Source organism: Polypterus senegalus, chromosome 2, assembly GCF_016835505.1.
Source record: "Polypterus senegalus isolate Bchr_013 chromosome 2, ASM1683550v1, whole genome shotgun sequence".
Classification (NCBI taxonomy): Eukaryota; Metazoa; Chordata; class Cladistia; order Polypteriformes; family Polypteridae; genus Polypterus; species Polypterus senegalus.
Genome location: NC_053155.1, coordinates 32,246,729 through 32,263,721, shown reverse-complemented (window position 1 = coordinate 32,263,721; position 16,993 = coordinate 32,246,729). Strand labels below are relative to the sequence as shown.

General features: G+C 42.4%; 1 protein-coding gene across 2 annotated transcripts in view; it reads right to left on the bottom strand.

Moving 5' to 3' along the window:
* The window catches only part of LOC120522845 (E3 ubiquitin-protein ligase SH3RF3-like), a 649,404-nt gene that overhangs the window by 261,526 nt on the left and 370,885 nt on the right, over nucleotides 1–16,993 (bottom strand). For both annotated transcript variants that reach the window (XM_039743546.1, XM_039743547.1), the window contains exon 3: nucleotides 15,276–15,551. In XM_039743546.1, the coding sequence (XP_039599480.1) occupies nucleotides 15,276–15,551 (276 nt within the window). The remainder of the gene's footprint in view (nucleotides 1–15,275; nucleotides 15,552–16,993) is intronic.

Genomic DNA, 16,993 nt, shown 5'->3' with positions numbered 1-16,993 from the left:
GCCACCATTAGCAAGATGAGTCCAGCTGCAGACCTCTGTAGCTCCGTGATTCAGTAGCTCCGCAGGACAGCCAATTGGATTGCTGGTTTTTGTTACTTGGTTTACTGGACTTGAGTCAGCTATCTCTCAGCCAACCTGAATCTTAACCATAGTCAAACCAGGTGTTATCTCTAAGGAACAACCTCCTCAGTGAAATGGAGCTCTGAAGGTCTGCAACTAGAGTCTATTGCTTTTAGCAGCAACAACTGCAATCAGCCTTTGGCATCAGTGTGGAGAAATTCTGGTCCACTCTTTGCCATTTTGATCAGCTTTTGACTATGAACTGCCCTTTTAAGGGCGTGCCACAATATCTCAATGGGGTTCAAGTCAGGGCTGTGGTACGCCACTTCAAAACCTTAATTTTTTTTTTATTCATTCAGAGGTGGACTTGCTGTTGTGCTTTCAGTTGCTGTTCTGCTCCATAAACCAACTGCGTTTGAGCCGTCGGACTCATAGCCGTGCCGAGGAGGATCTGTTGCTTCAGGAAGTCATAATCATTGAGCCTTTCGCGAGGGAGCTTTCGCATGACCTGTTGGGCATTTCCTGTTAAAAACTGGGCCAAAATAGCTCTCCATCCTCCCCTATCCCAGCGCATCAGTGTTGCTTGAAGCAGAATAGGAGACACTCCGGGTCGTCCAAAGGAGTCATCTTCACCAGCACATCCCTGAGCCACTTAAAGTCAGTGGTCCACTGGTATCAGGATGTTATGTGCCTCTTGGGGTTCCATTGGTCCGTATCAGCCATCGGGCAGCAGACACACTGCACAAGGAGGCGGTGAGCTTGCCATTGCCTCTGTGAGGTGCTGCAAACCTGTGGGCTGAGGTGAACCTGCGGTTGCCTGGTCAACCGACAAGCAGTCCTCAACAGACATATCAATCACATTTTGACGTGTTGCCCCATTGGACAGGGTCTGAAAAAAGGTAAAAAATCTCACACCCCCTCCCACCTTAACTTCCATCCATCCATCCATTATCCAACCCGCTATATCCTAACTACAGGTTCACGGGTGTCTGCTGGAGCCAATCCCAGCCAACACAGGGCACAAGGCAGAAAACAAACCCCGGGCAGGGTGCCAGCCCACCGCAGCACCTTAACTTTGTCCCTTTAAATTTCAGAGGGAGTAAAATAGTCTTGTATGTTTTTACATACCAAGCGAAGGTTCACCTGTTCCGAACTCCCATAAGGGGTCTGCTGAAGCAAATCACGGCCAACTACATGGAGATTGCTACCAGAATCCAGCAGAGCTGGGATTTCATGTCCAGCCAACTTAAAAGAGACCTGAAAGTTGTCTTTGACTAACATCTTGGGGGAAACTTGTGAGCTGCATACTTGGGCAAGACCGATTTCCATAGTTTGTGCAGGTGGGAGGCAGCAGTCCCGAGCCAGATGTCCCGGTTGATCACAGCGAAACCACCTGCACTCAGTCCCCACTATTTAGTTCCTACAATGGCATCTTCCATCCTTGGTGTTAGCAACCCTAGGAGCCTGTGCTGGCTGGACTGAAGTCAGGGCCAAGCCCAGATAGCCCCTCTGCTTCCAGGTGGCTTGGGCACCCTCTAGTCTGCGGGTCAGGTCTAAAAGTGAGTTCCGGAGCATCTCATCACAAAGGTTCTCACCTAACCCTGACAGGTTTGCGTCAGTAGCGAGCTTCTCCAAGATGCGCTAGAAGGTATCCTAGCAGAACCAGCTTTGAATCAGTTCAACTAAGTCCTGAACCTGTTCTCATATAGACTGGTCTGGGTCAATGCGCCACATTGAGAGGGAGGTTTTGCATGACCTGTAGGGTCTCTCCGGTTAAAAACAGGGCCAAAATAGCTGTCCAGCCTCCCCTATCCAAGTGTTGCTCGAAGCAGAATAGGAAACACTCTGGGTCGTCCATGGGAATCATCTTCACCAACACATCCCTGGGGCACGCAAAGACAGGAGCATCTGTAGGCGACAGATGCGTTGCACAAGGAAGCGGTGAGCTTGCAATTGCCTCTGCGGCACTGCAAACCTCTGAGGTGCTGCGAACCTGTGGGGCGGTGTAAACCTTCGGTTGTCGCTGTGACGGACGAGCAGCCCTCAACAGACACGTCAATCAAGTTTCACTATGTCGCCCCTCAAAAGAGCTCAAAAATCTCTCAAGGTCTTCTGAAATTTCTTTTGATTGCAGCATGATGTGCTACTTGTTGAAACCGTTTAACCAACTTCATATTGCTGGAATAGTTCTGTTGAAGTGATGCTCAGATTTAGTAGGGCTGGCAGCAATCACTTTTGGGTCTCTCTCAACTGATATAACCTGTTATCATTTGAAGTTGGTTCATTGCTTGATTGATTGACTGAAGGGGAAATTACATTTTCACTTCGGTATCTCTCTCTCTATATATATATATATATATATATATATATATATATATATATATATATATATAACATCCAATGTCTGCCTGTCTGTCTACTTTTCACGAGAGAACTACTTAACGGGCTTACATCGGGTTTTTTTCTATGATTTGCTTGAAAATTCCGGTTGATTTCGCAACCTTTCTCATCGCACTATGTATCATAGTTCACTGATTTATTTGTGCGAATCCGAGAGAAACGGGGCCCTCCTCACTCACGCTCCAGCCTCGGGGCGTTCCTTACCTCTGCAAAGCTAGTGAACGAGAGAATTACTTAACAGATTTAGATCGGGTTTTTTTTTCTAGAATTTGCTTGAATATTCCAGTTGATTTAGCAAATTCTCTCATCGTGCTAAGAAAAATAGTTCACTTATAGGAGTGATATATATTCGGGCCATCTATCTATATTCGATAGATAGATAGATAGATAGATAGATAGATAGATAGATAGATAGATAGATAGATAGATAGATAGATAGATAGATAGATAGATAGATAGATAGATAGATAGATAGATACTATTTAGTAGGGTATCAGGGAGATGTATGTTATAAATGACAGATTCCTCAGGTTTCGTCTCCTCAAAGTGTCCCATTTAACACGCTCCTTTGCAGTAAAAAGTCATCATGATATCTCTTGTCTAAGAGGTGGCTCAGTGTCACTTTTTAAGCTCATCAATTTGTATCCGTTGATAAAGATCTTTTGATATGACTCACAGCATCTGCCTGGATATAATCTTAATATAAGCCAGTATTCCAGCAGAATGGAACATGAGACAGTTGCAGCAGAACTGCAATCACTACTAGAGAGCCTGGTAGAGTTCTTTGTCAAGCTACTTGATGAATTTCATCCCAGAGATGCATTATAAAGAGCTGTTGATCCTGGCACTGCTGTTCCTTGAGGTACTTATAAATGCAGCAGTAGTCTGCCACCCTGCTCGCCGGATAGGTAAAGTGATCAACAATCTAAAGATCTTTCTGTTTCGTCATCTGTTCCACCTCATGGCAGCAGAGCTAACAAGTGTCTATCAGTTCTATGTTTTCGTAGTTTGCTTGTACCTGATGACTTGGTACCTATGCCAGATTCCTGCTTCCTTGCCAGGATATGACCTTGAACTACTCCGTGATCTTGTGACATACGAGGCAAGCGGTAATACTGTTTCTCATGCAATGCTGAAAAGTTTTGGTGGACACTTGTGGAACCTCAGTGAGACTTTGGTTGGATTAGCCTTCTTTTACAATGAAGTTCCAATAGTAGAGAAGACAGAGGGTGCTGGCTTTGAGATGACAAGGTGATAATAAATGTATAAAATTAGCTGAGCAACCTATGCCACATAGGCAGCTTCTCCACTTTGTATCATCAAACTGAAAAAAGTGTGTTTCTCCGAGTATAAACCAAAACTTCCTTCTTCTAGAACCTAGCATCAAAGCAGCATGAGGATTCACTGGAGTGATGGTGGTGAACGACTATGCAGAATGGAGACATTTGATGTAATGCTGAGCAACCAAGAACAACAAAAGCAATTTATTCTTCAGGGTATGGAAAAACAGCATCAGGTATTCCCAAATGCCAATAATCCTACCACAGTAAAACAAAAAAACTGAAACTATAGGCAGTGTGTCATGACATTTGAGGCAGCTCGATCTTACAGTTCATTTTGCGCCTATTCAATTGAAAGGTGTTTGTGGAGATTGAGCCACCAGTAAAAACTGTTCTGCAATACACTTTTCTGTATATTCATTTTACACTAAAAGGAAAAGATTTTGGAGTGAGACTATAAAAATTTTCCATTTTTTCCATTGCCACCCAATTTAGTATATATAGTATCTACTGCAGTATATAGTATTTTACATACTACATGTCTATAAATATGACCCACGTGAACGTTTTCTGGATAGTCAGGTGAATTAATGAAATCAAAAATGTAATTTACTCAGATCTTATTCTATAGCAGCGGTTCCCAAACTCGGTCCTGGGGACCCCCTGTGGCTGCAGGTTTTTGATCCAACCAGATTCACAATCAGTGATAATAATCGATAACAAGTGATCTTATTTAATGAGCTGGTCTTTTTTACTCTTCTCTTATTCTGCATTCAGAAAAACACAACAGTATGGTTTATTTTTACATTTATAAGACATTTAGAAATATTTCTATTCTTTTTAAAGCTGTAAATGCTTAACTCTCTTTTGTTATTTTCCTATTATTTTCTCCTTTTCCTGTGTAGTTCATTTAGCCCTAATAGTGACAGAACAGCAGACACCCAGGATGATGAAAGCTGCAACTACTTCAGTGTCAGACCCAGTAGTAAATAACCAATTAAATAATCAGAACAACTGGACAAGCAGAATGAAAATTAGGTTGAAAATACTAGTAACGACTAAACAAACTATGAATTACCCATATAACTGTTTATGTTACACTAGCCAGCCCGCGGCGTACAATACGCCGCATAATCAGGCGGGTTTTTTAATGATTTTTAAGCACAGGGAGAAAATTAACATTTGAAAAATCGGTAATGTAATAAATCAGCAAGAAAAGCAACATTGTAACAATGCACGGAACGAACCAACACACAATCGTCCGTGACTGAAAACTGGCGGACCACCATCGCGCCCACTCGTTCAGTAAGCACTGCCTGCTCATGTGCCCACCTCCAAGTCGTCACTCGAGTCGTTGTCGTCTTTGCACAGTCCAGATGCACCTGTTACTCACGTAGACTTTCCGTGTTCTTGCAGGAGTATCTAAGAAGACGCATGTTTGTCGTGGATGCGAATCGCTGTATGTAGCGTGTAAAACAGTTTGCTATGGTGCATGCGGTCGTGCGTCGTAACCGAAAACTCGGTTTTTAAAGACTGCTTACTTCATTGTGTTTTAACCTCAGTTGTAAAGGATTGTTTTAAGGATCCCATGGGATACTCCTTGCAAACCGTTTTACACGCTGCATATGGCGATTCACCTCCAGCATGGTTCCTTCCTGCGTGAACCATAGGTGTCTTACTTGTCGGCGGCTTAGTGAATCCACGCCCCTTCCAGCGTGCTTTCCATGGGTGTCTTGCCTTAGTGAATTATATATATATAGATTTTAATAAAAATCTTCCAGACTTAGTTTGTAATTTCTACATTGACTCCAAAACACAGAAACTGGGAAATAAACGACTCACTTAATTAGGCCAAGTGTCCAATGAAAAACAGAAGTCGGTTGGAACAACAACCTGCAGCCTCAGGGGGTCTCCAGGACTGAGTTTGGGAACCACTATTCTATAGGGACGGTAGAAATGATAACAGTGGAGTGTTGTATAATTAAGTGAGTCAATCTCCAACATATAATAAAAAGGCTTTTATTGCTCACAGCAAACAGGTAACTGACATATGTTGACATATCAAGGGTACAACCAACCACCCTCTTGACTTGCTCATGAGCACCAGAGATCTAAGTATGGCAGCCTAAAGGCCAAACAGACATTGCGTTTATATGTGTCCTACAGGGACCACTGACTGGTGTCGCTACTAAAGCAGCACTAAATACTCGCAGCAGCGTTTTTTGATAGGGTACCACAGGTGAATCTGCTCTGGGTAGAAGAATTTGACAGGATAGCACACATTGCTTGCCCTGTAGCTGCTATGCCAGTCTGTGATGCCCTGATAAGATCCGACTCCCCCGACCTGAAAACGAACAGAAGGACTGAACCACGTCTCGAAGACAGCTTTATGTGTTAAAGACAATAATCAATATCTGGAATAAAAGGGTGCCGTCTTTTTGAAGCGCTCATTTTCTTGTAACTGTTTGCCTGAGTGCACAACTACTCATTGCAGAAGATTGCCGCAATTTATACGTCCTTTACCGATTTCAAAAGGCAGCAATTACTGAGCGGCAGCAAGTAACAGCCCTGAGAGAAAACATGGCAGGCACGCTGTCCAGACAGCCTCACAAATGGAGTAAGCACAGCCTGAGACTTCCAATGGTTTTCCTGCTCTTCAATCCACAATTTCTACACATTTATTTATTTATTTATTTATTTATTTCAAGTGCCTGTAAATGGCCATTTACAAGGGAAAAATACAATTTTACACAGTCCATTCACTTTCCATTCCACTTACCCGGTACCTGGTACGATTTACAACAGCTATTGCGGCTTGAGGCTGAAAGCAATCCTGGACGTAGTGCCAGGCAGTCACAGATCAACATACAGTAGTGAGCTCAGGGTCCGGACCTGAGAGGAACAAGCTGTAGGCATGGAGTTTGCCTCTTTACACTGATCACTGGTGTGAGGCCTTAAGAGGACCTTATGGCTTCTTCGACGCTGATTATGCCATTCTGCTCAGGTCATCAGCAGTGACACGCACTGCCAGTTGCTTTGTTTGCTAATGCACGCTGCCCGGCTCTGCCTCACTAAGCTTACCCAGGGTCACACTGCTCCCCCTGTTAGCTGACTCAAGCCCAGTGGTCCAAATCTGAAGTACTCTCTAAGTGCCATATCTGTGCTTGCAGCTCGTGGGCTGCTTTCAGGGTTGCCAGGCGTCCCGATTTGCATGGGACTCTCCTGATCTTATCTGATGAATCCTGAGTCCCGCATTGTCTCTGAAAATCATGACTAAACAAAAATTATATGTAGAGAAAAAAATGTTAATTCAATTTTTACATTGAACACCTAGTCAAAGAGGCTCGCTAAATTGTTGCAGACAGCCTGGTGTACCAACTTTTATGAATAAAATTTGTAACTGTCAGCTGAATCCTAGTGTTTGAATCATGTGTGTTTGTGTATGTAGAGGGCTTATATTGTACGAAACGTTTATTGCAGTAAAAGATTTACAACTAGTAGTCACCCTCAGAATACTCTCCTCCACTTCAAATGCACTTATCCCAACGCTCTGGCCACTTTGCAAAGCAGTTATAGAAGTTTTCTTTCGAGAGTGTCTTTAGTTGGGCTGTTGTGGCTACCTGGATGTCCTCAAAGGATTAAAATTGTTTGCCTTTTGTGGTCATTTTCAATTTAGGGAGCAGCCAGAAGTCGCATGGTGCCAGATCCGGCGAATAAGGTGGATGCGGACACAGCGTAATGTTTTTATGCAACAGAAATTGTCGTACTAGAAGGGATGTGTGACAAGGAGCATTGTCATGATGAAGAATGAAACCGTTTCAAGATTTTCCTCGGTTATTGATGTTGAAGGACGTCCTGGTCTTTTCTCGTCTTCAACCGAGTCAGATCCATTACGAAATCGATCAAACCACTTGTAAACAGTCTTAATTGTCGGTGCAGTGTCACCATAAACCGATTTTAACATCTGATGGGACTCCTGAGCTTTCGCAGTTTGAAACAAAATTTCATGTTAATGTGTTGCTCGATATTTATTATTAACGACAAGCTTGAAAAACACACTTGAACTCAACAGTGGCTTAAAAACGACAAGTTGAAACTCAACACAAACTCGGCTCTACGATGGACATGTCAGAACCTGCATTGAATTGTTTTGCGTTGCGTTTGGATGGTGCTCTGCATCAACATTCACCATACTTTTTGATCACACCTCATAAGTTTTTCGTGCTCATCATGGCTGCTCGTGCTCTTGTGTAATTCGTTGAGAAAGTGAAGTGATGCTGATAAAGACTTTTCGACTAACAAGGTAGATCATATCTGCATATTTACATTCTGTTTACATATGTTGTGTTCTGTTATATGAAACATCAAACATGTTGCAAGTTATATCAAACATACCCGTACCTAAATTTTGTGAGGGTTTTTTAGTTTTTAGTTGCTCAAAATGGTGGCTGTCCCAACCTGGAAATCTGGCAAACCCTGGTTGCTTTTATTGCTGGCTTCTCCGGGTATTCTTGACTAGTGATGCACAATGAATGAACAAACTATTTCTTGTCTTGGTCTCTGAACGAACGTATTGGTAGAATGACATTAAGAAGCTAAACTTTTTGAGGTATGTGCAGTGTGTGCTACATTATATATTGCATTCCATGACAGTCTGCAGCTATCATCTTAAATTTACTTAAATGACTGCGTTCTTCGGGAAACAGCCTATTGGTACACTGCTTCAGCAAAACGGTCATGACGACAACGAGCCAATGACTAACTTGGTAGACACCAAGCATCTCCCATTGATTGGTTCACTCTGACTGAGTTACTGTAACCGTCTCAGCATGTACACTCACTGACTGAATGAACCAGTGTGCCCCCTACTGATCTGGAGAACCACTGCGAGTTTGTTAATGAACTGCAGACAAGAGACTTGCAGTAAGGTACATTGATCTAGTTCACTGAAATAATCAGTTTGCATACTGAACTGAGGAACGAACTGCAGACAAGAAACTCTTGGTACATTGGGAGTAGAATGGGAGATTGCATCAGAAAATGTTATCATTATGTGTGCACTGTTCTGAGGTTATATAAGTACGCTTTGTGACGCGTGAGTCAGTGTTTTGCACCCTAACACACGAGGCTGAGTCTCAGTACTTTAGTAAAACCAACTTTATTCAACTCCAAACAGGAACAGCACAAGTATTTATTATAGCGGGATCTACCACTCTCCTACACAGACACAGCAATCAGGCAGGGTCAGCTTGTAGTTGTTTCTGTGGCACTGTGAATCTGTGGTTGACTCGGCAATGGACAAGCAAACCTCAACCGATGTGGCAGTCGCGCTTCTGTGTGTCGTCCTGTTGGGGAGAGTCTCAAAAGAGTTTAGAAGTCACACAGATTATTTTTTTTGTATTTATTAATGACATGTAATATATGGTCAGAATTCAATAAAGAGGATAATGATAATAATAATAATAATAATAATAATAATAATTATTATTATTAGTGTTATTATTATTATGTGTGAATTACTTATTTTGTTGCTTGCTTTTTATATTGTTTGGTGGTCAAATTTGTTTCACAGTTGTGATACTATTCTAGATTTTAAACTAGAGTATAGCTTGTTGTATAGCTTGGAATCAGTGATTCCATCCATCAATTCACCCATCCATTATCCAACCCGCTATATCCTAACTACAGGGTCACGGAGGTCTGCTGGAGCCCATCCCAGGCAACACAGGGCGCAAGGCAGAAAACAAACCCTGGGCAGGGCGCCAGCCCACCGCAGATCAGTGATTCCAAGATTTTAATAATTTCAAACAAAATTAATTACATTTCTAAAGAGAATCATTTTGCACATCACTACTCTTGGCCCCTCATTCAGTTTGTGGCCGCCTTTTGAGTGTATCCCACTCAGGACTCCACGCAGAGGTCATTACACAAATGGTGGTAAAATAGATTTAGACTTTGTTAAGAACACTGGCCGGGGAAAACGTGCACAAAAGTGTTATTTTTATTTAAGCCCATATGGAGCGCCCAAGCTGGCAGAGCTTGCTTTATGGAAAAGCATTGTGAGCAGGAGTGATGTTTTGTCTTGTCTTGCTGTTTGCTTTTATCACCCAACATTATCGCGGCAACTCGTGCATCGATTGTTGTGCAAATACTGACTGGGCTATTCACAGGATATACCTAGCCGGTCGGTGGTTTGAGAGGGCGTGTAGGAGGGGATATAGTTCTATGATTCATGTCCAGCCGACATCCAGACGGTTTCATAGGAAAGCCCCAGGCCCAGTCCGGTTATTTTTCTGTCTCACCTCGTATTACACTAGCCCTCCCTTCACCACTTTTGGTGAATTGGTCTGACACTCCACCTTCTGCTTTTCTTCCTTTTAAAGTTAGTAATAGCAGACACAACTCTTCCTTCATCAGCAGTGTCTCACATCCTCTCCTGTGACATTGTTAGCTAAGTGACACTGACTAAACATTGTCACTAACTGACTAAGAAACTATAAGCATGTCGATCGAGTAGGCCTCAACAAGCATAAATGTTATTTGGTCGCTCACCACATGTGTGTGCTTTGCGGTTTCACACAATAAGTTTAAACCAGGCTTTAGAGTATGTTCATTTAGGTGACCATTGAATGAGTGTGTCATTCAGGACTGGTGTCAAAGATAACTGAATGAATAATTTTCTGTTATTTTTTAGTAACCATGACATCACATGGCAAAATAAAAATGAGCAGACCCTGGCTAATGAACCTCCAGCATTTTCTAAATCCCCATTCCCAAGACACATTTTAAAGATTTTATCGAATGGCAAGGGCACACTGAAATGGCAGGCATTAAAATATGAGCGCTTATTAAAATCATCCATTCTAACAAAATGATACGTGTCTGTGTATCTGTCTGTGAATCCATCTGGTTGTTATGTCTCTGTCATTAGAAAAAAGATGTTACACCACAAACATTTTTAGCCATCCGCCATGCCCCCTCAATTACAAGAAGCACATCATAAACATGATATACATTATAGTACCCGCCAAATAATACAAAGTCCATGACACGTGTTTCTCCCTAATTGGAGTTCATCAGGTGTACACACTTATGCTTCTTATTGCGGGGATCGAACCTCAAACACCAGTGCCCAAGGCAAAGCCTCAAACGTTGTGCCACGGCAGCGGGTCCGCTTACTTGAGAGGGCGTGGTGGATGTCTGTCAACTGGCCATCCAAGAACAAGTGTTACTGGGTTGGTGACCACCCAAATATCAGATTGTGATCAGACCTATGCATGTAATACTCCGATCTACACCCTGTCAAGTAAGCGAACCAGCCGTCATGGCGCAATGTCTGAGGTTTGATCCCTAAGATGGGAAGCAAAAGTGCGTACACCTGATGAGCCCCAATTAGGGTGAAACACGTGTCACGGACTCTTTGTATTATTCACCAGGTACTATATATCATATATTTATATATATATATATATATATATATATATATATATATATATATATATATATATATATATATATATATATATATATATATATATAATTCACTAAGGCAAGACAACCATGGAAAGCACGCCGGAAGGGGCGTGGACTCACTGAGCCGCTGACAAGTAAGACACCTATGGTGCACGCAGAAGGAGCCACACCCACCAACTCCAAGCCCATTGGATACGACGACTCGCAGGGCCACGCCTATCAACTCGGACGCGACGACACAGGAAAAATGGCGTCATTTATATTCGTCTGTCGTAGAGGCCACATGCAGTGCAGGTCAGGTTAATGTCATGTGCATGTCATGCACCTCCGAGCCACATTGACTGTTCATAGAGGCATGTTTCTCGGAGGTGAATCGCCATATGCAGCGTGTGAAACGGTTTGCGAGGGGTATCCCATGGGATCCTTAAAAAATCCTTTACAACTAAGGTTAAAGCACAATGAAGTAAGCAGTCTTTAAAAACCGACTTTTCGGTTACGACGCACGATCGCGTGCACCATAGCAAACTGTTTTACACGCTACATACAGCGATTCGCATCCGCGACAAACATGCGTCTTCTTAGATGCTCCTGTAGGAACACGGAAGACGTTTTCCTGCCCACCAACACTCCTTTTTCACCGGTCGGCGTCTACCTTCGCTCTCTAGGCATTTACACTGCCTGGCCATTTGCCCGGACGCAAAAACTCACCGACCACCCTTTCGTCTGTGGTAAGAGTCCACATGCACGTCTGAGTCACACGGCATTTGTTATGCCACGGGTTTACTATTATGTTGTATTTTGCTCTCTCCAGAGTTCCATCTTTTCATTCACTTACTGTTGTATTCTCACACCAACCCGTTTTAGACATCTGTGTCTTTCAAGAACTGTTTAGCATTCATTAAATAATTATGCACGAGATTGACCGTGTGTCTACCCGGCGCGGAGAGGCGTGGGTAAGCCGTTGAACTCCATTCGGGCTGCAAGCCGAGGAATTCCCACTAAGTGTGACTCATACGCTCCCACTGGTTGTGTCCCTACCCTTTGTACACACCCCCCTCTTACCGTGGTCGGGTAGCTTGATGGATTATATATAGAAAAGCAGCCAAAACCGAGGGGTATCCCATAGGGTCCTTAAAACATTCCTTTACAACTGAGGTTAAACCACAATGAAGTAGGCAGTCTTTAAAAACCGAGTTTTCGTTACGATGCACGACCGCGTGCACCATAGCAAACTGTTTTACACGCTACATACATCAATTCGCATCCGTGACAAACATGCGTCTTCTTAGATGCTCCTGCACTTTGTACAACCTCACTACCACCGTGGTCGGGTGTCTTGGTGGATTATATATAGAAAGGCAGCCAAAACCGCACAGAGCAATGAAAAGTCTAGAGTTCCATCTTTTCATTCACTTTCTGTTGTATCCTCAAACCCTCCCTTTTTAGACAACTGTGTCTTTCCAGAAGTGTTCAACCATCAATAAATAATTATGCGGCGTTTGTTATGCCGTGGGTTCACTATTGTGTTGTATTTTGCTCTCTCCAGAGTTCCATCTTTTCATTCACTTACTGTTGTATTCTCACACCAACCCGTTTTAGACAACCGTGTCTTTCAGAAGTGTTTAGCATTCAATAAATAATTATGCATGACATTGAGCGTGTGTCTACCCAGCGTGGGTAAGCCGTTGAACCCCATTCGGGCTGCAAACCGTGGAATTCCCACTAAGTGCGACTCATACGCTCCCACTGGTTACGTCCAAACCCTTTGTACACACCCCCCCTCCCACCTCGCTACTACCGTGGTCGGGTGTCTTAGTGGATTATATATAGAAAAGCAGCCAGATCCACAAAGAGCAATGAAAAGTCTACGTCATTCACACGTACATCAACAATTTATAAAGACGACGACTCAAGTGACGAGTTGGAGGTGGGCACATGAGCGGGCAGTACATACTGAATGAGAAATCAGCAGACTAGCATGACAGACGGAGCTGAATGGACGTCCTTCTTGTCTCCTCTCGTTCCAACCTCTGCACCGTGCACCCCCATCCCTCCGTCTGGCAGGACAAGGCGCGAGGACGGTCCGCCAATTTTCAGTCACGGACGATTGTGTGTTGATTCGTTCCGTGCATTGTTACAATGTTGCTTTTCTTGCTGATTTATTACATTACCGATTTTTTAAATGTTACTTTTCTCCCTGTGCTTAAAAATCATTAAAAAACCGGCCTGATTATGCGGCGTATGGTACACCGCAGGTTGGCTAGTATCATATATTTCAACATGACTTAGACGGGTAGCACAGCTAGTTACATAATATTTAGACACCCATTTAATCCAATTCAAGGTTATTAAGTTTGCAGCCAATCCTGACATCACTGGGCTCAAGACAGGCACCAACTCTGGATAAGATAGCATTCCATTGCACGATCCATTTCCATATGCCCACTCTAACCCATTGTGGAGTGGTGGCTCTGAGGCTAAGGATCTGCACCGGTATCTGGAAGGTTGCCAGTTCGAATCCCTATTACTGCCAAAGGTGATCCTACTCTGTTGGGCCCTTGTGCAAGACTCTTAACCTGCACTTCCTCCAGGGGTACTGTACAATGGCTGACCCTGTGTAATGACCCCAAGGGGTACGCAAAAACTACCTACTAAAAATACCTAATACAAGAAAAAAAGAACAAAGAAAGAAAAGAACACATTGAGGACTTGATCAAAAGCACCAAATTTCATGGTGTGCACCTGGCAGCTGACCTTCCTTGGCCAATTAATGCCACCGTCCATGGCCAAGAAGGTGCAGCAGCATCTCCACGCCCTTTGGTGGCTGAGAAGGACAAGCCTGCCTCCCATCATTTTCAGCACACTCTTTGGGGGCACCATTGAGAGCATTTGACCAGCTGCAGTGTCTCAGACCATAAGGTCCTACAACAGATTGTTAACACGGCAGAAAAGACCTCTCTGCCCTCCATTAAAGGTATCTTTATACAGTGATGCCTCAGAAAAGCCTAAAGGATTGTGAAGAACCACACCCATGGTCTCCTTGTTCTACTTCCATCTAGAAAAGGGTACTGTAGCATCTGAACCAGTTCTGTCAGGTACTACAGCAACTTCTACCCCTTGGCAGTCCAAACTCTGCATTCTGTGATGCCCACATCCTCAGATCTGCTCCTAGTAGCTTATTTATATACATTACATTTATTACACTGTTTACTACTGTTGTTATTTATTTATGTATTAATTACTGTTTATTACAAATTATTACTAACATACTTTTCTTTTGATATGGGAGGAAAACTAGAGTGCCTATCTGCTTCTAATAGCTTATTAATATGCAGTACATTTATTACGCTTGTTACTACTGTTGTTATTTATTTATTTGTTTGTTTGCTTGTTTATTACTGTCTATTACAAATTATTATTAACCTACTTTTCCTTTTGATATGGGAGGAAAAGTAGAGTGCCTAGAAGAAAGACACACTCTGACCCAGGAAGAACATTGCAAACTCTTCACAGCCAGCAAGCAGCTACAGCACCTGATCTCAGAATGGTAAGTCTATGAGGCAGAAGTGTCAAATATTGGGATTAATGAAGTATCTATCTATCTATCTATCTATCTATTATATAGTGCCTTATCTATCTATCTATCTATCTATCTATCTATCTATCTATCTATCTATTATATAGTGCCTTATCTATCTATCTATCTATCTATTATATAGTGCCTTATCTATCTATCTATCTATCTATCTATCTATCTATCTATCTATCTATCTATCTATCTATCTATCTATCTATCTATCTATCTATTATATAGTGCCTTATCTATCTATCTATCTATCTATCTATCTATCTATCTATCTATCTATCTATCGTGCCACCCATCACTTCTAGTGCATAAATTGTTGAAATGTTACTCTTGGGCAAAAAAAAAAAAAAAACCAAATAAGCAGACCATTCAGAGTAAAATATGCCCCATCAAGAGCAGCACTTAAATGAGTGAAATGAGGTCAAATGACACCAAATGCCAGAAGAGCAGCACTCCACTCCACTCCAGCCGGGTACCTTTGTGAACGTCAAGCAGTCCTTATCTTGGTCTTTATCCTTCACTTCGAAGTCGTAAAGCGCTTTTCCCTGGGGTGGCGGTTGGGCGAGGGGCTTGATGCACTGGATGTAGCTTGCTGGCAGGAAGCCGTGACTCCCGTTGAGCTCTCCATGGTACCAGTTCTCGTCCACCTTTCGCCGCAGGATGATGATGTCGCCCTTGTTGAAGCGCAGGTCGCCAGGCTCCTTCCCCTCATAGTTGTAAAGAGCTTTGCCACATGGCAGCTGGGGAATATTCTGGAAGGAAAGCAGATAAAAACAGTTAAAGAGTGTATTTCTACATGAAAGACACCACAAAGAATGGTGAAACCAATTTCCGATCTCATTAATCAGTCATTAAAAATAAATATGAAATCAGCACCAAAGCAATAATATGAGAGGAACTTGAGCATTAATCTTTGTGGTTAGCGCTGCTGCCTCACTGATCCCGCGTCCTGTGTTTGAGTCCCACACCCTGTCCTTATCTGTGTAGACTTTTCACATTCTACTTGTGTTTTCCACGGACGGCTGTCTTAACGTATGGCGACAATGGGCACTGACAGGGGGGTCTCAGGAGCACAGGGGCCCACGATGTTTCTGATGCCAAGGTATGTTTTGTTTTGCTATCAAACGTACTACTTTGCCCGGGGGCCTATGATGCTGGCAAGAAAGCCTGGCAGAACATCCCAAAGATGTGCAAGTTTAATAGCAGTACCAGGATTACATAAATTTGCCAGAAATGGGCCTTTAGTTTTATTATTGTTAAAGATAGAGACATGTGAACCTCATGAAGTGATTTGTGTTTTTGAACATACTTGCATGTGGATATACGGTATCGAGACTTTCGTTTAAATAGTATATAGTCATTGGAAAAATAAATGAAAATTAGACTTCACAATAATTTATTCAATGACAAAGGAACAGACGTGTCATTTCCATTTGCATGAAACATAAGCGCCCCCTTGGCTCTAATAGCTGGCATTTCCCCCTGACTTTGATGTTTCCTATAACTGTCTGGCAGTCCCTGACATCAACTAGCAGCTGTGTGATGCTTGAGGGGGTCCTGCATGCACAGCCCTTTTCAAATCTCCCCACAAACTGTAAAAAATGCTCACATTTTAGAGTATTTAAATGCTATTCAAATAACTGGTATCTTCCTGTATAAAACAATACTGAACTGCAATTGAATATTTCTTTGTTATTCAACAGGTTAGGTCTGTCACAGCAAAATACAATGATATCCCTATTTGTAAAAAAAGAAATCATACCAATTTTACATCTGTAAATTTGATCTTGCCTGAAGAAGGTGCCTGAGTTGCCATGCATATTGTAATCTTTTCAGTTAGCCAAACATTTTGCTTGACTTATCACTACATTCATAATGGCTAACACGGTACAACACCCTAGTACTTTATTTTAGCAATTCAAGTAGTATTACAGAAAAAAATCAAAAAATAAACATACAAATTATCACTGTAAAAAAAAAAAAAAATTGGAAATATATGGTAAAAAAAAAGTACAACCGCAATGTGCACTCTTACAAAATAAAAGTGCAAGAGTGGCTCTTCAGAGCGATGTCATACATCAGGGGTTCCAGACTCCAGTCATGGAGGGCCACAGTGGCTGCAGGTTTTCATTCTAACCTTTTCTTAATTAGTGACCTGTTTTTGCTGCTGATTAATTGGAATTGACTTGTTTTT